The sequence below is a fragment of the Phyllobates terribilis genome, unplaced genomic scaffold (assembly GCF_046119375.1).
Source record: "Phyllobates terribilis strain yellow unplaced genomic scaffold, ASM4611937v1 Scaffold_10__3_contigs__length_209671492, whole genome shotgun sequence".
NCBI lineage: Eukaryota > Metazoa > Chordata > Amphibia > Anura > Dendrobatidae > Phyllobates > Phyllobates terribilis.
In genome coordinates, this window is record NW_027362770.1 from 144,406,086 (window position 1) to 144,429,901 (window position 23,816).

General features: G+C 48.7%; 1 protein-coding gene across 1 annotated transcript in view; it reads left to right on the forward strand.

Annotated features, from left to right (window-relative positions):
* Positions 1 to 3,224: 3,224 nt before the first annotated feature.
* Positions 3,225 to 23,816, forward strand: part of ADAM19 (ADAM metallopeptidase domain 19) — a 69,886-nt gene continuing 49,294 nt past the window's right edge. The window contains exons 1-3 of the mRNA XM_073649874.1: positions 3,225 to 3,537; positions 7,569 to 7,672; positions 10,753 to 10,823. Of these exons, the coding sequence (XP_073505975.1) occupies positions 3,420 to 3,537; positions 7,569 to 7,672; positions 10,753 to 10,823 (293 nt within the window). The 5' untranslated portion in view covers positions 3,225 to 3,419. The remainder of the gene's footprint in view (positions 3,538 to 7,568; positions 7,673 to 10,752; positions 10,824 to 23,816) is intronic.

The following is a 23,816-nucleotide window of genomic DNA, read 5'->3' on the forward strand; positions in this document are numbered from 1 at the left end:
TGGCGTTCAAAACTACAACTTGTTCCACAAAAAACGAGGCCTTGTACGGCGATAAGGACGGGAAATTAAAAAGTTATGTCTGTGGGAAGAAGGGAAGGAAAAAATGAAAGTGCAAAAATAAAAAAAAATAATGATAGTAATAATAATAATAATAATAAAAAATACACACATATATATATTTAGATATTTATTTATATATATATATATTCATTATTATTTTTATTATTATTTATATATATAAAAATAAATAATCTATATATATAATTGTCTTATCCCGTCTGTCTGTCTGTCTGTCTGTCTGTCTATCTGTCTGTCTGTCTGTCTGTCTGTCTGTCCAGGAAATCCCGCGTCGCTCATTGGTCCGGCAGCGGCCAATCAGCGCCGCGGGATTTCAGAAAAAAGATGGCGGCCGTTAGCGGCTCATCTGTGGGACGGAGCTCAGCGGCGTTGCAGCCGGGAGATGAGCGCCGCGAGGCGCTCATCTCTCGGCCGGTACCAGCAGAAGGACCCCGACCGCCGGACCCATCTGCGGGACGGAGATGCAGCCGGGAGATGAGCGAGGCGCTCATGTCCCGGCCGATAGCTGCGGAAGGACCGCCGGCGTCGCTGACCTCCATGCGGAAGGGAGGACTGGGGAGCGCTGCTGCGGGTCGGGATACTTCTGCTGCCCGCGACCAGTCACCGATTTGGGCGCAAAATTTAAATATCGGCCGCGACCAATCAGCACAGTAGTGGTTAACTTTAGCCGCAAGATCAGTGATTGGTCGCGGGCCAAGACCGCGACCAATCAACGATTTGTGCGGTATATTTAAATAGCGGCCACGACCAATTGAATGTCAGCGCCGCTCCCCGGTCCTCCCTTCACACCCTAGCCGCATGGATGTCAGCGGTGCTGCCTGTGCGGCTACTTCCGCTGCGAGAACCCGGGACATGAGCGGGCGCTCGCAGCAGAAGTATCCCGACGTGCAGCGCCACTCCCCGGTCCTCCCTTCACACCCTTGCCGCATGGATGTCAGCGGCGCTGCCTGTGCGGATACTTCCGTTGCGAGAACCCGGGACATGAGCGGGCGCTCGCAGCAGAAGTATCCCGACCCGCAGCGCCGCTCCCCGGTCCTCCCTTCACACCCTAGCCGCTGATGTCCCCACAGTATCCGCATGGTGTTACAAAGATCCGGACATTTGTGTTAAAAATCGCTGATAGGTCGGTGGCGATGCCCGCGACCAATCACCGATTTGGGCGCCAAATTTAAATATCGGCCGCGACCAATCAGCACAGCGGTGTTTAAATCTGGAGCCAAGATCAGTGATTGGTCGCGTCCGATATTTCAATTTGGCGCCCAAATTGGTGATTGGTCGCGGGCAGCACCAGCGACCAATCAGCGATTTTTAACACAAATGTCCGGACCTTTGTAACACCATGCGGATACTGTGGGGACATCAGCGGCTAGGGTGTGAAGGGAGGACCGTCGAGCGGCGCTGCGGGTCGGGATACTTCTGCTGCGAGAACCAGGGACATGAGCGACTGCTCGCAGCAGAAGTATCCCGACCCGCAGCACCGCTCCCCGGTCCTCCCTCGACACCCTAGCCGCTGATGTCCCCACAGTATCCACATGGTGTTACTAAGGTCCGGACATTTGTGTTAAAAATCGCTGATTGGTCGCTGGCGCTGCCTGCGACCAATCACCGATTTGGGCGCCAAATTTAAATATCGGCCGCGACCAATCACCGATCTTGGCTCCACATTTAAACACCGCTGTACTGATTGGTCGCGGACGCTATTTAAATGTGGCGCCAAAATCGGTGATTGGTCGCGCCCAGCGTCGGCGACCAATCAGCACAGCGGTGATTAAATGTGGAGCCAAGATCGGTGATTGGTCGCGGCCGATATTTAAATTTGACGCCCAAATCGGTGATTGGTCGCGGGTAGCGCCAGCGACCAATCAGCGATTTTTGACACAAATGTCCGGACCTTTGTAACACCATGCGGATACTGTGGGGACATCAGCGGCTAGGGTGTGAAGGGAGGACCGGGGAGCGGCGCTGCGGGTCGGGATACTTCTGCTGCGAGCAGTCGCTCATGTCCCGGGTTCCCGCAGCGGAAGTAGCCGCACAGGCAGCGGCGCTCCCCGGTCCTCAGTAATACGATTCCGCTCCCCGCTCCTCACCAATACGATTCACTGATTGGTCGCGCTCTCCGCACGCGACCAATCAGTGATCTTGGCGCTAAAGTTAAACACCGCTCTGCTGATTGGTCGTGGCCGCTGCCCGCGACCAATCACCGATCTTGCCGCCACATTTAAACACTGCTGTGCTAATTGGTCGCGGACGCCAGCTGCGACCAATCAGCGAGCTTGGCGCCAAATTTAAACAACGTTCTGCTGATTGGTCGCGGCCGGCGACCAATCAGCGATTTTGGCGCCAAATTTAAACCCCGCTCTGCATCGCTCTGCTGATTGGTCTCGGTCGCCGGCCGCGACCAATCAGCAGTATTGTCGCCAAATTTAAACACCTCTTTGCTGATTGGTCGCGGTCGCGACTAATCAGCGATTTTGGTGCCAAATTTAAACCCCGCTCTGTATTGCTCTGCTGATTGGTCGCGGTCGGCGGCTGCGACCAATCAGCAGTATTGGCGCCAAATTTAAACACCGCTCTGCTGATTGGTCGCGACTAATCAGCGATTTTGGTGCCAAATTTAAACACACTCTCCAGTCCTCACTAACACGTTTCGCAGATTGGTCGCGGCCGCCGCCCGCGACCAATCACTGATATTGCCGCCAAATTTAAACACCTCTTTGCTGATTGGTTGCGGTTGCCTAACGCGACCAATCAGCGATTTGGGCGCCAAATTTAAACGCCGCTCTGCTAATTGCGCCCCGTCGGCCGCATACCTATTCTAGAATACCCGATGCGTTAGAATCGGGCCACCATCTAGTAATATATAAATATATATAATATAATATATATACATTAATAATAATAAATATATATACATATACTGTGTATTTAAATAACAATACAAATATAAATAAATATATATATAAAAATAGTAATAATAATAAATAAGATTTATATACATATAATAAGGTAACGGGATATGATGTTCCCCTCGGCACTGTGATAATATGACGACCTGTCCTCCTAGCTGTGAATGACACTACAACTCCCAGCGAGCACTGGTAGCCAGGACATGCTGGGAGTGTTAGTTCCGCCCAGCAGGAGACCCCGGGGGATGCAGCAGTGGAGGAGGGAGTCCCCGGTGCTGGTCCTCCTCCCGCTCCGCCGTCATCGCTATATATACCGCGGCTCAGTCCCCGCTCTCTGCTGTGTGAGGCTCCAGCACCGGCGGCTCCGGGCTCCGCGGCTGGGGGACATGCTCCGGGGCTGCATGTGGACTCGGGAAGAAGCCGGGGGGCCCGCGGATGGAGGACGGAGCTGCCTGGCCCGGGGGGACCCGTGTCTGGGTGGGGATCTGGATGGTGATGATGCTGGGGTCACCTGCACCGACCACCGGGACCGGAGCACAGGGAGCAGCAGAAGGTGCAGGCGGGGAGGCTCTATATACCTGTGTGTGTGTGTGTATATATACTGCTGGGCTGTACAGAGGATGTATATATATATATGTGTGTGTGTGTGTGCAGGGAGAGGCTGTACTGAGCACCTGTATCTGTGACATCTGTCTGTGCATCTATATATCCAGTGCTAATCTACAGGGTCTAATGTCACTCAGCTCCATTATCTATAGGCTCTAGTTCATTCTTTCTTTCCTTGTCAATCAAGAAAAATTATCTCTCTATCTATCTATTATCTATTATCCATCATCTATCCATCATCATCTATCTATCTATCCATCATCTATCTATCTATCATCTATCTATTATCTATAGTATCTATCTATATATCATCTATCTATCTATCTATCCATCATCTATCTATCTATCATCTATCTATTATCTATCTATCTATCATCTATCTATCTATCTATTATCTATTATCTATCATCTATCTATCATCTATCTATCTATTATCTATCATCTATCATCTATCTATTATATATTATCTATCTATCTATTATCTATCTATCATCTATTATCTATCTATCTATCTATCTCTATCATCTATCTATTATCTATATATCATCTATCTATCTATTATCTATCTATCCATCATCTATCTATCCATCTATTATCTATATATCTATTCATTCTTTCATTCATTTATCCATCATCTCTCTCTTATATCAATCAGTTCTGTAAAATAAATTCAATTTATCTTTCTTTCTCTCCTTCTTTCTCTTTCTTTCTGTAATCAAAACATTATATTCTTCATTCATTCATCTACTTCTCTAATGCCAATCAGTTCTGTAAAATTAATTCCATCTATGTTTCTTTCTTTCTTTTGCTCTCTTTCCTTCTTTCTCTCTTCCTTTCTTTCTCTTTCTTTCTGTAAGCAAAACATTGTATTCTTCATTCGTTCATTATTCATCTACCTCTCATGTCAATCAGTTCTGTAACATATATTCCATCTATGTTTTTCTCTCTCTTTCTTTCTCCATCTCCATTCTTTCTCTCTTCTTTCTTTCTCTCACTCTTCTTCTCTCTTTCTTTCTCCATCTCCATTCTTTCTCTCTTCTTTCTTTCTCTCACTCTTCTTCTCTCTTTCTTTCTCCATCTCCATTCTTTCTCTCTTCTTTCTTTCTCTCACTCTTCTTCTCTCTTTCTTTCTCCATCTCCATTCTTTCTCTTCTTTCTTTCTCTCACTCTTCTCTCTTTCTTTCTCTTTCTCCCTCTTCACTCATTCTCCATCTCCTTTCGTTCTCTCTCTTCCTCTCTCTCTTATGCTCTTTCTTTCTCTTTCTCCCTCTCCACTCTTTCTCCATCTCCTTTCTTTCTCTTCTTCTCTCTCTTTCTTTCTCCCTCTCCACTTTCTCCATCTCCTTTCTTTTTCTCTCTTTTTCTCTCTTCTTCTCTCTCTCTCTTTCTCCCTCTCCACTTTCTCCATCTACTTTCTTTCTCTCTCTCTTCTTCTCTCTTTCTTTCTTTCTCCCTCTCCTCTCTTTCTCCATCTCCTTTCTTTCTCTCTTCTCTCTTTCTTTCTTTCTCTCTTTCTTTCTTTCTCTTTCCCCCTCTCCACTCTTTCTCCATCTCCCTTCTTTCTCTCTCTCTTCCCCTCTCTCTCTTCTTCTCTCTTTCTTTCACTCTCTTTCTTTTTGTAATCAACACATTCTATCTGTCTCATATCTACCCATTCATTCATTATTCTTCTATCTCTCTAACATCAATCAGTTCTGTAATGTTCTCTTTCTATCCTTCATTCTTCCTCTCTTCGCGGCTTTTATACCTTTCAGGACTGTAGGAGAGCTGAGTTGCCCCTCCGGGGGTCTGTAATGGCGGCCATATTGGTTGTGGAGCGTCCTGTGTATACATACATAGCGGCTGTCTGCAGACACGAGACATGTGGTGTATTGGAGCTGTACAATGTACGTTGTCCGTGTAGTGTTTATGTCAGCCGTCCTGGTGCGGTATATATAGCTAACTATATATAGCCGAGTGGTAGGGAATTTCTAGGCCCTGGAGGGGGGCGGTGAGGATAGGGGGATTCTTATCCCCGATCGGACTTGTCACTTACTGACGATTTTTGAAGATATTTTCAGTAGCGGATTCTGTCGCCTCCATCACATTCTGGGCAGGCATCCATATGTGCAATAAACGCAACGGCCGTAAATATTCCAGCAGTGTAGATCGGCTCTGCTCATTTCCGGAAGGTGAGCGGAGGCGGTGACGTCTACTGATACGTCCAGGGGACGTGATGAATAGGACAGGTGCCCAATAACTTCCAAACGAGCATCAGTAGAAGTGACATCGGTTATCTTCCAATGCAGAAGTGAGCGGAGCTGGAATTAGAAATGTAGTATAGTTCTTCTGATTAGCTGTGTTGATTACCCCATGTGCAGGGATTTGCGGTAGCTTAGGTATCCATTGTTACGACAATTATAACCATGGATATCTACGCTAGCGCAATGCCCTACACATGGGGTAATCGACATAGCTAATCAGAAGAACTATACTACATTTCTAATTGGAGGTATTTGCTAATATTATTATTATTACACCTACAACATATTTGGATAGGATTTTGGAGATAGATATACATCTTTAAGGCATCCGTGTCTGCCATGTTACTTCTATGAAGCCCTGCCTGCACCTGGACGTCATAGGAGACCATCGATTAATCAAGAGATCATAGGTTCAAGTCGGCAAATAAAAGTGCAAAAACCCCATAAAAATAATGTAAAAAAAAACAACAAATATAAACGTTTAAATAATAATAATAATAAATAATTATAAAAAGAAATAAATATTACGTTTTTTTTCCCGTAATGCAAATAAAAAATAAAGTTTAAAAAAAAATAATAATAACAATATATTTGGTATTGTTGTGATTTTACGCACGTCTGATATTTTTACGCTAAAAAGGCGCAAAAAAAAGATAAAAAATAAAAAGTATTTTTGATTCATGCAATAATAAAGAATTTGTCGCAAAAAAAAACAAACGCCTGCGATGACAAAAAAAGTGACCCCCCCCCCATTAAAAACAACCAAAAATGTAAATGATGAATCGGACCCTTGGTGTCCAGTGTCCGGACCCTCTATCCTTCCGGCGTCACATAAGAGGTGAAGCCTTTAGATATTTGTTATCTCAGATGTCAGAAATGATTAGTTTGCTGAGGAAATGTGCTTCCTTCTTCATTTTCCTACTTCCTGTTGTTAAAAAGGGTAGGAAGAAGAAACTGGCACTCCGTAGGGTAGGAACCAACAGTAACGTATCATCTGATCCACCCAGAGTGGTATTGTTCCCTGTTATCAGCCACTATACGGCAGGATTGCAATGGTTCTCCGTTGTATTGCTGATGGGGCAAAAAGTAACCAAACTTTTGAAAACTTTCAGCAGAAGTTTTGATTAGTCTTGAGACCCCCCAAGATGACTGAAGGAAGGGGCAGATTATTCTCTAAGTGTGAACAGAGCACTCGAAAATGAGTTCAGCTCTTTTCCCCCTTTCTATAAGCAATCGGTGGGGGTCTCAATGGATCCAAACTTTTGACATTTGGATATAACATGTCAAAAGTTTTTTAAAACTTTAGTTTGTTACTTGTTAGTCTCATATGTTTCCACTTGGAAAAAAATGGCTACTTTCTTTCAGAAACAGCACCACCCCTGACCAAAGGTGGTGTCTGGTACTGCAAGTCAGCCCCTTTGACTAGAGGTGAGCTGCAATACCACAAATAGCCTATGATCAAGGGTGGCGTTGTTTCTCAAAGCCATGATTTTGTATTCCTGAGGAGTGCTAACTCCCAGTTGTCAATTTATTCTGACATTTCAAGGAGGAACAACAGAGGAACGAGACAAATGTTGCTGCAAGTATTTATTAATAATAGCAACGTCAGGAGATCCGACAGAATTATTGGACCGGGATGTCAGATAACTATTTTCTTGTCAGTACTTTTTAATTTAAATTTTTTTTTTTGCATTTTTCTTTTTCTAAATGCAGTTTTCACACTTTCCTGTTCCAGGAATAAGTCATAAATCACATCTGGAGAGGATTCAGGCACATTCGGAAGTGGTGACCCCGCTCTGGTTGACCCCCAGTGGTCTAGAAGATAAACTTAGTGATAAAGTGAGTAGGTTGTGTCCCGAGGGCAATGACTGCTGTGATTCAATTTAGAATATTCCTTTGAAATGCCTTTAATCTGGAAATTCTGATAATCTGGAATAGAACTGCATAGGATCAGACATTTATGATATATTCTGGGCACCTATAACGAGAACGAGGCCACGCAGAGGTGGCCACGAGTTCGAGGCACACTCCATCCACCCGCGTCACAGTTGTTGCATATCCCGTAGATTTGGTTTAACCCTTTAAATCTATGCTGTGCGGCATAGTATCAAACTCCTGGTCGTACTGGGATAGGACATAATATTGTGCATCCTGATCTTCCTGCTTCATGAACAAAGTGCCAGAATAGTTGGATATTAGGAGGACTATTCCTGCATATCAATACAGATTAATAAGCCATTCAGGATACAGGAAGTGATGGCAGGTGTTTATCTCTCTACAGGAAGTGGGGTGAGTCTTTATCTTTCTACAGGAAGTGATGGCGGGTGTTTCTCTCTCTACAGGAAGTGGGGGTGGGTTTTTATCTCTACAGGAAGTGGGGACAGGTCTTTATCTTTACAGGAAGTGGTGGCGGGTGTTTATCTCTCTATAGGAAGTGGGGTCGGGTCTTTATCTCTACAGGAAGTGGTGGCTGGTCTTTATCTCTCTACAGGAAGTGGTGGCAGGTCTTTATCTCTACAGGAAGTTATGGCGGGTGTTTATCTCTCTACAGGAAGTGATGGCGGGTGTTTATCTCTCTACAGGAAGTGGGGGCAGGTCTTTATCTCTCTACAGGAAGTGGTGACTGGTCTTTATCTCTCTACAGGAAGTGGTGGCAGGTCTTTATCTCTACAGGAAGTTATGGCGGGTGTTTATCTCTCTACAGGAAGTGATGGCGGGTGTTTATCTCTCTACAGGAAGTGGGGGCAGGTCTTTATCTCTCTACAGGAAGTGGTGGCTGGTCTTTATCTCTCTACAGGAAGTGGTGGCAGGTCTTTATCTCTCTACCAGAAGTGGGGGTGGGTCTTTATCTTTACAGGAAGTGGTGGCTGGTCTTTATCTCTCTACAGGAAGTGGGTGTAGGTCTTTATCTCTCTACAGGAAGTGGAGGCGGGTCTTTATCTCTACTAGAAGTGGGGGCTGGTCTTTATCTTTACAGGAAGTGATGGCGGGTGTTTATCTCTCTACAGGAAGTGATGGCGGGTGTTTATCTCTCTACAGGAAGTGGGGGTGGGTCTTTATCTCTCTACAGGAAGTGGGGGCGGGTCTTTATCTCTCTACTAGAAGTGGGGGTGGGTCTTTATCTTTACAGGAAGTGGTGGCAGGTCTTTATCTCTTTACAGGAAGTGATGGTGTGTTTATCTCTCTACAGCAAGTGGGGGCAGGTCTTTATCTCTCTACAAGAAGTGGTGGCGGGTCTTTATCTCTCTACCAGAAGTGGGGGGTGGGTCTTTATCTTTACAGGAAGTGATGGCGGGTGTTTATCTCTCTACAGGAAGTGAGGGCTGGACTTTATCTCTCTACAGGAAGTGGTGGCGGGTCTTTATCTTTCTACCAGAAGTGGGGGTGGGTCTTTATCTTTACAGGAAGTGGTGGCGGGTCTTTATCTCTCTACAGGAAGTGGGTGTAGGTCTTTATCTCTCTACAGGAAGTGGTGGCGGGTCTTTATCTCTCTACAGGAAGTGGGGGTGGGTCTTTGTCTTTTTACAGGAAGTGGTGGCGGGTCTATATCTCTACAAGAAATGGGAGCGGATTTTTATCTCTCTACAGGAAGTGAAGGTGGGTCTTTGTCTCTAGAAGAAGTGGGGGCGGGTTCTTGTATCTTTACAGGAAGTGGGGACGGGTCTATATCTCTCTACAGGAAGTGGGGGCGAGTCTTTATCTCTATACAGGAAGTGAGGGCAGGTCTTTTGTGTATTTACAGGAAGTGTAGGTGGGTCTATATCTCTCTACAAGAAATGGAGGTGGATTTTTATCGCTCTACAGGAAGTGGAGGCGGGTCTTTGTCTCTCTACATGAAGTGGGGGCGGGTCTTTGTCTCTTTACAGGAAGAGAAGGCGGGTCTTTATTTCTCTACACGAAGTGAAGGCGGGTCTTTGTCTCTTTACAGGGAGTGGGGACGGGTCTATATCTCTCTACAGGAAGTGGGGGCTGGTCTTTATCGCTCTACATGAAGTGGGGCCAGGTCTTTGTCTTTTTACAGGAAGTGGGGGCGGGTCTTTTGTCTTTTTACAGGAAGTGGATGCGGGTCTATATCTCTCTACAGGAAGTGGGGGCGAGTTTTTATCGCTCTACAGGAAGTGGCGGCGGGTCTTTGTCACTCTACAGGAAGTGGAGGCAGGTCTTTGTCTCACTACAAGAAGTGGGGGCGGGTCTTTGTCTCTTTACAGGAAGTGGGGGAGTGTTTTTATCTTTCTACAGGAAGTAGGGGCTGGTCTTTGTTTCTCTATGGGAAGTGGGGGCGTGTCTTTGTCTTTTTACAAGAAGTGAGGGCGAGTCTTTGTCTGTTTACAGGAAGTGAGGGCGAGTATTTTTCTATCTACAGGAAGTGGAGGTGGGTCTTTGTTCCTTAACAGGAAGTGGGGGTGGGTCTTTGTCTCTCTACAAGAAGCGGGAGTAGGTCTTTATCTATAGAAAGTTGAGCCTGGTCTTTGTCTCTTTGCATGAAGTAAGGTCGGGCGTATATCTGTAAAAAGTGGCGGTGCGGTGGGTCTTTGTATCTCTTGAGGAAGTGGTGGCGGGTCTTTGTCAGTCTTGAGGAAGTGGTGGTGGGTCTTTGTCTCTCTTGAGGAAGTGGTGGGTCTTAGTCATTCTGCTCCTGCTCTCCTGTCTGTCAAACTGTGTACAGACATAACAGAGAGGTGGATTTTCCATTCAGGACCAGCAAAGCATTGGATAATGGCTAGTGCAATGCATGCTAAAGAGTGAGGGAAGGAAGTTCCTGGACCTATAGTGCTTGCAGAATGCTCATAAATAGGACTTGATCACTCTAAAAGAGTGGATGAAAATTTAAAGGGAACGAGAATCAGGACAGGGTGAGGGCAGCAAATCTAGCATAATAAAATAAGGTTTACAAAAATAGTTTTTGCTTTATTTTTTAGTATCCAACATATGCAGAAGTGATGGTGATGGTTGAAGGGAGGGAGATGATTCTTACTCTTCAGAAAAACGAGTGAGTATGAAGTGGTGTCCAACACATCCAGTATAATAATAATAAATAATAATAATAATAATAATAATATTATAGGACTGCAATATTCTGTTTATTACGTCGGCTGTGTATAGAGCTATTACTATACCTTTATATGGCGGTATTGTTTATGCACATTATGGGAATATTTTTTTGTCAAGTATTAACTGAGATTTTCCCAAAAATTGTAGTGACCAATCAGTTAAATGAATGTGGAGCTTTGTGGCTGTACATGACTCATCCAATAGTCACGCCAGAAGTCATTTTTCATTATCTTGTCCCTTTAAGTGCCAACAGCCGTCAATCACTGATATAGATATTTTCAGATCTTAAGAGCTTCCTGTCTCCTGTCATGGGAGAGATATAACGGACTCGGGCTTTTATGTCAGAGGACGTCGGGGGTTACAAGAAAATCTTAGATCAATCTATTGAAAGCAACAAAAGGGCAGTTGGTAGGAAATGCAGATAAAAAGCTGCGGGGCTCGGATCTACGGCTCGGATCTAGGGCTCGGTGACTCATATGTAGGGCAGATATAATTTCCTGTAGAAGTCTCCTGCCTCTGACTTCTGGCAATTGGGATCCACGTAGTATACAAGATTAAATCTGAAAATTGTAAATTCATCTCCATATTACCAGTTGAGACAAGGATTTCTTCTCTTATTCAAAAATATTTGCTACCATCTGTCTGTCAAATATTCCTCATTTATGGTTTAACAGAATTGATCAGGTTTTCTGGACCCCAAGATGACCAAATACTTTAGATAGCGTGGGCTGACAGCTGCACATGCAAAAGATTATGACGCGCCCCCTGGGCCTGTGTTGTGCAGGGGAACCCGGAATCGGCTCCGGATGGCGGGAAACGACTGCGGACAGCGGGAAACTTCACCACAGGTAAGTATAAAAGTCTCTTTTTCAGGCACGCAGTACCCGGTGGTTGCGGGCACGAAATCCTGCCGACTACGCCAAAGTTGACGCGCTCCCTGGGCCTGTGTTGTGCAGGGGAACCCGGAACCGGGCCTGTTGTAGAATGCTGGGGGTTGTAGTCTCCGTGTGGCGGTGACCCGGTCCGTGCCCAGGGTGGTCAAACCAGTGGCAGTCTTAATGTATAGCAAATGTCCGACTACGCCACCCGTGGATTGCGGTCAGTGGGGACCGCCGCTGCGCTGCCGACCGCTGAGGCTGATGTTGTTTGCGCAGCCGAGTATGGGATAACTCCCCACGGGAGAAGTATCGCCTCAGGGCAGCTAATGTGAGAGATGATGGGAGTGATCGTGTGAGGGTCCCAGCGCTAATGGTGCTGGTGCGGCAAGGAATCACAGAGACGTGAGGTGCAGTTCAGGGTCTTTACTGATGGTACAAGGCAGACCCTCCCGGGAGTACTGGCTAGTATAAGGGGCCTGGTCAGTCTGCGAGCAAGCAGGAGTTCCCCTGGCCAGGTGGAGTTGTAGGCCTCCCCGTTTATCTGCACTCTTCCTGGCTACCTTGCTGTCAGCGGTTACAAGTAGCCCACGTCCCTGAGTATACCGTGTGGTGCTCACCCGTATGGCTGGTGACTTGGGGCCTTCTGTTAGCCTCCGCTCCTGGATGGCGGCGCTGGTCCCTTCTTTGTGACTGAGCCTCCGGGCTTCTATGGCCAGAGGACCTGGAATCCCCTGCCGGCTGGTTTCTGCTGCTGGGTATATATCAGTCCCCACAGCCTCGGACTCCTGTGTCTGGTTTTAGTAACTGCAGCCAGGGCGAGCTATATCTCTGCTCACAGCCCCTGGCCTTCTGCCTCTGCTCCTACAGAGCTCCTGATGTATCTTTTCCTGTGTCTGGAACTTTACTCCAGGCTCTGACTGCTCTGCTTGTTCTGCAGGCTCTGTCTCTGTCTGCTCTAATCCCGCCCCAGACCCAGTTTATAAGGGCAGATTCCTCCCCTCCCAGGTCTGGGCGGGCAGTGTTGCATGCTTAGGGCTCCTGACCAGAGAAACCTCCCACTTGCTCTCAGACATAATATCTCTATTACTGTGGCAACCAGACCCCTGGGGTGTCACATTCCCCCCTAGTAAATTTTAGTACTCCGGGACTAAACACATTTTTAAAACATAATAACAGGGTATAAACAATAATACGATAACATATTTACAAGAAGCTTTAGTTCTTTAAAGGTCTTGGCGTGTCTGCAACCGGGTGTCCATATCACCCAAGGTGAAGCTTTAAGCGAAGTAGGGGACCTGTCCAAAGCAAGCCCCTTGCGTTGGCCTTGGGCGTGGCTGCAAGGGTAGACTAACTACTTTGGGCCGCAAGGAGGCCACGCCAGACAGGTTTTCTCTTCCGCGGCCGTCTTCGCAAGAGGCACCAAGGTGCAACTATCTACAAAACTGTTCCGGTTATCCAGCGTCCATAACCTGTTAGTCCAAAGAAATCTGCAGGGTAACTGAGAAACATAATTAATAACAGGCAACAAACATAAACCATAAACAGTTAACAGATAAATTCACAGTGCATTAGTTTAGATTCTCCAGCGAGCGGGCATCTGACCTCTAGTGACTCTAGTGGACCTACGGAGCTCACTAACTGGTTCTGCACTACAGGGTGTAGGAGGTGTTATGGGTAAGCTGGGCAGCTGTCTGCGCACTCTTTGGCTCACTAGGGGCACGGCAGGCTCACTACTAGCAGAGGGTTGATCCTCCTGTACTGCTGGTGTGGACTCTACTGCCTTTTGGGCCGGCTGCTCTTCCAGCTCTACCGGTTCCTCTGTAGGCACTTGCGGGGCTGGCTGGAGAAAGGTGAGGACGGGTACCACGACAGCGCCGTTAACTTGTGTCCAAGACCGGGGGAAGTCTCCGAGTACGGTACTGATCATTTCTTCCCTTTCCTCTGTGGGTTGAGGGTTTCCTTGATCTTCTTCAGGGCTTTGCAGCTGCTCGGGACACTTCTTCAGGTGGTCTCTGGAGACAATGGCTGTGGTTTCTCCTCCATCCTTACTGATTACGCAGATTTTTGGGTTCTCATGGCTTGATGGCAGTACGGTGTACGGGTCCTTCTCCCACTGGTCGTCCAACTTGTGGAGCCGCCTCTTCCTCTTCAAGACCTGCTCTCCAGGTACCAGGGTAACAGCGGGAGCATACTGGTTATAAGCCTTCTCTTGCCTTTCTCTAGCTTGAGACAGACTTCGCTCGACGCTCTCCTGTACTTTCCGATACTGCTGCTGCCGTTCTGTATCCCAGTCTGCCTCTGGCGAGGTGTCCTCAGGCGTCAGGACTCCCATATCCAGGTCAATAGGCAGCTTACCAGGTCTTGCTCTCATTAGGTAAGCCGGGGTACAGTTGGTGGAACCTACAGGGATGTGGTTACACAGGTCCTCCAGATCGGGCAGTTTCTCAGGCCACAGACTGCGTTCTTCCAGGGGCAATGTTTTTAGCAGATCTATCACCACCTGGTTCATCTTCTCGCAGAGTCCATTGGTTTGAGGGTGATAGGGCGTTGTTCTTATCTTCTTGCAGCCATACAGGTTGCAGAACTCCTGGAAGACCTCCGCTTCGAAGGCTGGTCCTTGGTCTGTCAACACTTGGTCCGGGTACCCGTGTGGACGGCAGAAGTGCTGCTGGAAGGCTCTAGCTGCTGTTTGAGCCGTTAAGTCCTTGATTGGGACCACCACCAGGAACCGGGAGTAATGATCTACGATTGTGAGGGCGTAGACATACCCAGATCTGCTTGGAGCCAGTTTCACATGGTCCAGGGCTACCAGTTCCAGTGGCTGTCTGGTGATGATGGGCTGCAGGGGAGTCTTCTGGCTGGCTCGGTCTTTTCTTCTCAGGTGGCACGGGCCACAGTCTCTGCACCACCTCTCGATGGCTCGTCTCATGCCTACCCAGTAGAACCATTCACGCAACAAGAACTCCAGCTTCTTCCATCCGAAATGCCCTGCTCCGTTGTGGTATGCCTCCAGAACCATAGCCGCGTCTCGTCTTGGGACCACTACCTGCCAGGTCAACTCATGTGTTCGAGAGTTAACCATTCTCCGGCACAGCTTCTCCCTGTAGAGGAACAGCTTACTTTTCTCCTTCCACAGTTGCTTGGTCTCCTCCGGAGCATCTGGGTCAAGACGGGCATCGGCCTGGGTCAGCATTTCCTTCACCAAATGGACTGCGGGATCACTGTCTTGCGTCTCCGCCCAGTTGTAGTGGGGCAAGGGATTGAACGTCACGGAGCGCCTGTCCTTCACACGGTGGGAATACAGGGTAATCCCATGACGGTGGAACGCAGGGAGCTCAACTTCTTCCAGATCTTCTGGATCTTCCCCTACGTCCGGTAAGTTCGGCATTCTAGACAGGGCATCCGCATTGGCATTTGAGCGTCCTGCCCGGTATTTGATGGTGAATTCAAAGTTGGACAGGCGGGCCATCCATCTCTGTTCCAGGGCACCGAGCCTTGCAGTGTCCAGGTGTGTCAACGGGTTGTTATCCATGTACACGGTGAATTTGGAGGAGGCAAGGTAATGCTTGAAACGTTCGGTCACTGCCCACACTACTGCTAGGAACTCCAGCTTGAATGAGCTATAATTCTCAGGGTTCCTCTCCGTGGGCCGTAGCTTTCGGCTGGCGTACGCGATTACCCGTTCTTTACCTTGCTGGATCTGGGACAGTACGGCTCCTAGCCCGATGTTGCTTGCGTCCGTGTGGAGGATAAAGGGCTGGCTGTAGTCTGGATATGCCAGGATTTCATCCGCCGTGAGGGCCATCTTCAGCTGGCAGAAGGACTCCTCTTCCAGCTTTTCCCACCTAAAGGGCGGCTTCTGGTTTTTGGCTTTCCGAGATTGACCTATCAGGAGGTCCTGCATAGGGGCTGCCATTTTGGTGAAACCGGGAATGAATCTTCGGTAGTAGCCTACCAACCCGAGGAACTGCCGCACTTCCTTTATGCTGGAGGGTCTTGGCCAGTCCTTAATCACGGTGATCTTATCAGGGTCAGGAGCCACTCCATCAGCACTCACCACGTGTCCCAGGTATTGCACCTTTGGTTTCAGGAGGTGACACTTGGAGGGTTTCACCTTTAGGCCGTAGTTTGCCAGAGCTTCGAACACTTCTGCCTGGTGTTTCAGGTGGTCCTCGTAGGTCTTGGAATAGACGATGACATCGTCCAGGTATAACAGGACCGTCTCGAAGTTCCGGTGTCCCAGAATGCATTCCATCAACCGTTGGAAGGTTCCTGGTGCGTTGCAGAGCCCAAACGGCATACAGTTAAATTCGCTGAGACCCATCGGGGTGGTGAATGCGGTCTTCTCCCGGTCCGCCTCTGCTACAGGAACCTGCCAGTACCCGCTAGTGAGATCCAAAGTAGAGAAGAAGTTAGCAGATTTTAATGCGGCTAAGGACTCTTCTATCCTTGGTAACGGGTACGCATCTTTGTGTGTGATACGGTTGACCTTCCTGTAGTCTACACACATTCTCATGGTGTTGTCTTTCTTTTTCACTAAGACTAGTGGAGCTGCCCAGGGGCTACAGCTGTCCCTGATTACCCCAGCCTCCTTCATGTCTCTAAGCATCCCCTTGGCGTGTTGGTAGTGTGCCGGGGGTACGGGTCGGTATCTCTCCTTTTTGGGAGGATGGTCTCTCGTGGGGATGTGGTGTTCTACCCCCTTTACTCGCCCGAAGTCTAGTGGGTGTTTACTAAACACTCTCTCGTACTCTCGAACCACCCGATAGACTCCCTGTTTCTGGTGTGAGGGAGTGGAGTCAGTACCCAAATGCAGTTGCTGACACCAGTCCTCCATTGGTTTCTTAGAGCCGTTACCTTCCTCTGGTTGAGATGGAGGCAAGGGTTCCACGGCCTGTACAGAATTCTGGTTTATGGTGAACAATTTGGCTAGCGTGGCATACCGGGGCAGGTATACTTCTCTCTCCCCGATATTTATGATGCGAACGGGCACCCTCCCATGGCGTACATCGACCACCCCCCGTGCTGTCAAAATGGTGGGCCTACTGTCTGAGTAGACGGGTTCTACCATTGCTTGGTAGTCTCTACCTCTTAGACCAATAGCTGCCCGGCACCAAATCATCATCTCACTTTTTGGGGGCATGGCAATAGGGAACGGGTCACACATTCTCACGCTACCTATCTCACCACCAGATAGTTCCACCTGTTGCCGCTTCATCAGTGCCCGGATCTCTTTTTGGAGCACACGCTGCTGGCCGGAACTGGCGTTCTTGGCAACCTGCTGTAAAATGAGAATCACCTCTGCAAGACAATTTTCAATCACATTAGTTCCCAAGGTTATTCTAGGGTGACTCTCATGACAGTCTATGTCCACTATAATCAGTCCTTGTGCCGCCAGTTCGACTTTACCGATCTTAATGGTCACCTCTTTGAATCCCACCTGCGGCATGGGCTGACCATTGCTGGCGATGATACTCAGGTCGGTAGCGGGTTATGTCCGAGTCATTCCAGTACTGTTTAAAGAGCACGTACGGGATGGTGGTCACCTGTGACCCAGTGTCTAGTAGGGCACTCATAGGAATGCCATCCAGTACCACAGGCAAGATTGGACGTCCCCCTACGTATTTATCACGCCAGTTTGATGGGCCTGATGGTCTTATGCCTGGGGGTTGGCCCTCTACCCCAGGTTGTGCCCGTTTAAATGACAGTACCTTGCCACATGTCCGGGTTGATTGCAGCGGCGGCAGATGGGTCGTCCGTCCTCGTTGTATCTGTCGCTGGGTCTTCCTCTGGCCGGTGGGGTCCTCCTCAGTCGGCGCCACGGGACGTCCTCCGGTCCGGATGCCAGCTGGATCTTTCCTGGAGAAGAGACCTGTAAAGACTGCACAGTTCTGGTTAGCGCGGCAACGCTCTTAGTCAGCTCTTGGACCTGATGGTGCAGGTCTGTAGCCGGGTCACTGTTTAAAGCCTGCGCATCAGCTCCCACAGGCACTGCAGACAAGGGCGCCGTCTCCTGGTGGTAAGTGATAGCAGGGCGCCTGTGGGTCACAGCGCCACCTGGTGCCGGTTCTCGGAGCACCCGGATGGCTCTGTCCTTGAACTGTGCAAAGTCCAGGTCAGGGTCCTGTAAGGCCATTGCCCGCAACTGGGTTCGGTGGGCATTGCACAGTAGACCCTCAATAAATTGTTCAGTCAACAGCTTATCTTCATTTCCCACGCTGTCAGGGTCTGCCTGCTTAATGGCTCTCAGGGCCTCTTGTAGGTTTAGAGCATAGTCTCTTATACTCTCATGTGCCCGCTGTTTACACCCGTAAAATCTGAGTTTTATTTCGGCTAAGGTGCGGGTATCAAATGTGTCTTTCAGCCGGGCTAGTATGTCTCTGACAGTCCTCTTCCTCCCAGGTGGCCAGGACTTTACCTCCCTTTGGGCTGCCCCGATTAATTGGGCCACCAGGATGCTCACTTTTTGCTCTTCTGTGAGGGGGTATACCTGGAAGAGGCTATCCAGTCTTTCTCTAAAGTCATTTAGAGCAGTGGTCCCCAACCTTTTTTGCACCAGGGACCGGCTTGAAGCAAGATCATTTTTCCATGGCCCAGCAAGGAGGGGGTGGGGTGGGCGGGGCTTTGGTCATATGGGGGCGGGGTAATGGAGGGATTTGGAGTTTAGTGCATACTTATCATATAGTGTAGACCAGGTCCCCGCCAGGAGCTATGCCAGGAGCCCCACATAATGTGCTGTGCCAGGAGCCGCATCACTGAGGCCCCATCACGCCCTGCAGCAGGACAGGGCAGCTGTCCTGACAGCTGCTGTTCAGCTGCATTTACTTCATCCCAGGGGCGGACACAGACTGTAGTGGGCCCCTGTGCAAGAAATTTTTGGGGGCCCCCCCCCGCCCTTCATAAGGCAACAAAGTTATGTAAACATAACCCCCCCATGTGCATCTCTCATCCCCCTCCGTGCATCTCTCATCCCCCTCCGTGCATCTCTCATCCCCCTCCGTGCATCTCTCATCCCCCTCCGTGCATCTCTCACCCCTCCATGTGCAGCTCACCCCCGTGCATCTCTCATCCCCCTCCGTGCATCTCTCATCCACCCCCCGTGCATCTCTCATCCCCTCCGTGCATCTCTCATCCCCTCCGTGCATCTCTCATCCCCCCCGTGCATCTCTCACCCCCCCGTGCATCTCTCACCCCCCCCGTGCATCTCTCATCCCCCCCGTGCATCTCTCATCCCCCCCGTGCATCTCTCACCCCCCCGTGCATCTCTCATCCACCCCCCGTGCATCTCTCATCCCCCCCGTGCATCTCTCATCCCCTCCGTGCATCTCTCATCCCCCCCGTGCATCTCTCACCCCCCCGTGCATCTCTCATCCACCCCCCGTGCATCTCTCATCCCCCCGTGCATCTCTCACCCCCCCGTGCATCTCTCATCCACCCCCCGTGCATCTCTCATCCCCCCCGTGCATCTCTCACCCCCCCGTGCATCTCTCACCCCCCCGTGCATCTCTCATCCACCCCCCGTGCATCTCTCATCCCCCCCGTGCATCTCTCATCCCCTCCGTGCATCTCTCATCCCCCCCGTGCATCTCTCACCCCCCCGTGCATCTCTCATCCACCCCCCGTGCATCTCTCATCCCCCCGTGCATCTCTCACCCCCCCGTGCATCTCTCATCCACCCCCCGTGCATCTCTCATCCCCCCCGTGCATCTCTCACCCCCCCGTGCATCTCTCACCCCCCCGTGCATCTCTCATCTCTCTCCTCCCTCCCATGTGCATCTCTCATCTCTCCCCTCCCCCCATGTGCATCTCTCATCTCTCCCCTCCCTCCCATGTGCATCTCTCATCTCTCCCCTCCCCCCCATGTGGATCTCTCATCTCTCCCCTCCCCCTGCCGGCTGGTTTCTGCTGCTGGGTATATATATCAGTCCCCACAGCCTCGGACTCCTGTGTCCGGTTTTAGTAACTTCAGCCAGGGCGAGCTATATCTCTGCTCACAGCCCCTGGCCTTCTGCCTCTGCTCCTACAGAGCTCCTGATGTATCTTTTCCTGTGTCTGCAGCTTCACTCTAGGCTCTGACTGCTCTGCTTGTTCTGCAGGCTCTGTCTGCTCTAATCCCGCCCCAGACCCAGTTTATAAGGGCAGATTCCTCCCCTCCCAGGTCTGGGTGGGCCGTGTTGCATGCTTAGGGCTCCTGACCAGAGAAACCTCCCACTTGCTCTCAGACATAATATCTCTATTACTGTGGCAACCAGACCCCTGGGGTGTCACAATTACACCTAGGTATATCAGGAGACTCACTTGTAATGATGTAGAAGAGCCCAGCGGAACAGCAGATCTGGGTATATCAGGAGATTCACATGTAGTGATAGAGCAGAGGCCAGGGGAACAGCTGAGTTGTGTATGTCAGGATACTCACTTGTGGCAATGAATCAGTGCCCAGTGGATCAGCAAAGTAGGGTATCTCAGGAGACTCACTTGTAGCAATGTAGCAGTGCCCAGTGGAACAGCAGATCTGGGTATGTAAGGAGATTCACATGTAGTGATAGAGCAGAGGCCAGGGGAACAGCTGAGTTGTGTATGTCAGGATACTCACTTGTAGCAATGAAGCAGAGCCCAGTGGATCAGCAGATCAGGCTGTGTCAGGAGACTCACTTGTAGTGATGTAGCAAAGCCCAGTGTAACAGCAGATCAGGGTATATCAGGAGATTCACATGTAGTCATATAGCAGAAGCCAGGGGAACAGCAGAGTTGTGTATGTCAGGGTACTCACTTGTAGCAATGAAGCAGTGCCCAGTGAATCTGAAGAACAGGGTATGTCAGGAGACTCACTTGTAGCAATGTAGCAAAGCCCAGCAAAACAACAGATCTGGGTATATCAGGAGATTCACATGTAGTTATAAAGCAGAGGCCAAAGGAACAGCAGAGTTGTGTATGTCAGGGTACTCATTTGTAGCAATGATTCAGTGCCCAGTGGATCAGCAGAGCAGGGTATGTCAGGAGACTCACTTGTAGCAATGTGGCAAAGCCCAGCAAAACAACAGATCTGGGTATATCAGAAAATTCACTTATAGTGATGTAGCATAGCCCAGTGGAACAGCAGAGCTCAATTGTAGCAATGATGCAGAGCCCCGTGTATCAGCAGAGTTGGGCATGTCAGGAGACTCACTTGTGACTTATTTGTAGCTAAGAGATCCCACCAGAACAGCAGCTCTGGGTATGTCAGGAGACTCACTTGTAGCAGTGTAGTAGAGCCCATGTCACGGATGTGTCAGATGTGACAGACTGTCGTCCTGCAGTTGGTTGCAGAAGATTTCTTTGTTTAGCATTACAGATATCTTCTTGAATCTGTCTCACTTAGGACCCAGCAGCTACCTCCCTTCTGCTAATTGACACCCAGGCCTGGGAGTTTAAATATTTTCTGTTTGTAGCAGGGTGGTGCTGCTGATATTCACATTTTCCCTTGTGAAGGCTTGGAGCTATTGCAGTCTGCTTACTTCCTCTCTGGTGCTAGGAGGACATGTGGTATAATCTCTCTGAAGTTGGCTCAAGCTAAATTACTTTTCCCCATGTGCCTTGTTGTATTTAGTTGCTAGTGGGGACTGACTAGTGCTCATCCCCCCTTCTCTGTCTTGGGCCAAGCGCTAGGGAAATACAGGGCTTAGGTTCCTGTGTGGCGATTTTTGAGGAACCAATATAGGGACGATAGGGGAGTCAGGGTGATATCAGATCAGCCTAGGAGGTCTCCACTCCCCTTCCCCTCTTCCCTTTGTGTTGCACTTAGTCTTTCCCACACCTTGCGTGACAACCCAGCAGCATAGAAGAAGTGGGTATGTTAGGAGATTCACTTGTAGTCATATTGCTGAGGCCAGGGGAACAGCAAAGTTGTGTATGTCAGGATACTCACTTATAGCAGTGAAGCAGAGACCAGTGGAGCAGCAGAGCAGGATATATCAGGAGACTCACTTGTAGCAGTGTAGAAGAGTCCAGCAGCATAGCAAAAGTGGGCATGTCAGGAGATTCACATGTAGTCATATAGCAGAGTCTAGTGGAACAGCAGAGTTGTGTATGTCAGGAGACTCACTTAAAACGATGTAGCCGAGCCCAGTGGAACAGTAGAGCTTTGTATGTCAGGAGACAAAGCTTGTAGTGATGTACCAGAGATTTGTATGTCAGGGGACTTATTTGGAGCAATTATGCAGAGCCCAGTGGATCAGCAGAGTTGGGCATGTAAGGAGACTCACTTGTGACTTATTTGTAGCTATGTAACATATACCATTGGAATAGTAGACCTGAGTATATCAGGAGACTCACTTGTAGAAGTGTAGTGGAGCCCAGCAGAATAGCAGAAGGGGGTATATCAGGAGATTCACATTTAGTCATGTAAAAGAGGCCAGGGGACCAGCAGAGTTGTTTATCTCAGGATACCCACTTGTAGGAATGAAGCAGAGCCCAGTGGATCAACAGAGTTGGATAAGTCAGGAAAGTCCCTTATGACTCATTTGTAGCTATGTAACAGGTACCAGAAAAATAGTAGAGCTGGGTACTTCTGGAGACACTCACTGGTAGCAGTGTAGTAGAACCCAGCAGAAGTGGATATGTCAGGAGATTCACATGTAGTTATGTAGCAGAGTCCAGTGGAATAGCAGAGCTGGGTATGTCAGGAGAATCACACAAAATGATGCAGCAGAGCCCAGCAACAAAGCAGAGTCCAATGGTATCAGCTAAGTATCTGAATACTCAAGCGGCCTACCACTTCTTGAGCTGGCCTTAGAGATGCGTACTGGATTACCATTGGAGCCGGTCATGCACAAAAGCAGAGGAAGAATGGTTATCCCAACGCTAGAGCTGGGACAGGCAGGTAAGATTTCTGTTGGGGATGATACATTACACCCTATCCACATCTGACACATCTGATGGTCTACTGGCCGCTGTCAAAGCAAGTCATGCTCCGCTCATATCGTAGCAAGCCGACCGCTTACTTACTTATTTTCTCATGTTGAAGAGGGGCTGACCACAAGAATAGCTTGGAGAAACGGCGCTACATTTGTACATAACTGATAGGCTGCTATTATACATAAGGATGCATAGGGTAAATGCACCAGGAGCTTTGTGTGAAGACGCCCTCAGAAATAATCTCTACTTCATTCATGAAAATCCACAGCTCCTCTCCCCACACGCCACATCATCATTAAGATGCAAGATACGACTGTAAAAGACGTTTTTATACCCTTGTCTGGTGCGACTGATGACATCATCCCAGTGACATCATCGCCAGCCGTATCTGCGCTGACCCTGCTCACACTGATCTCATTGCAGCTTGAGCATTAAGAGCTTTCAGCCAGAATATTCCCCCCTGACATCCATCATGCTTTTAGCTTAATGAGACCTGGACGCCTTCCCCCCTCTTCCCTCCTCCCGGTCCTGCTTTATGACAATCCTTAATGACATTATCTTTCTCAGGCTTCCGAGACGTAAGTCTGGAAACAAGAAAGCGGAAAAAAAAAATATGAATGAGTAAGCGAAATGGCAGAAAGAAAACTGATTATTCAACAACTCTCAGAATTGATATTCGGCCTAATTCCATTTAAATGATATAATGCATCGGCATAACCGGCGATCTATCATCGCGCCGCACTAGATGAATGTAAATTTTGCAAAATGCATTCATTGATCTCGGCAGCTCATTAGAAATTTCTTCCATAGATACCCAGCAGAATAGCAGAAGTGGGTATGTCAGGAGATTCACATGTAGTCATGTAGCAAAGTCCAATGGAATAGCAGAGCTGGGTATGTCAGGAGATTCACATGTAGTCATGTAGCAGAGTCCAGTGGAACAGCAGAACTGGGTATGTCAGGAAATTCACATGTATTCATGTAGCAGAGTCCAGTGGAACAGCAGAGCTGTGTATGTCAGGAGATTCACATGTAGTCATGTAGCAGAGTCCAGTGGAATGGCAGAGCTAGGTATGTCAGGAGATTCACATGTAGCAGAGTCCAGTGGATTAGCAGAGCTGGGTATGTCAATGATTCACATGCAGTCGTGTAGCAGAGTC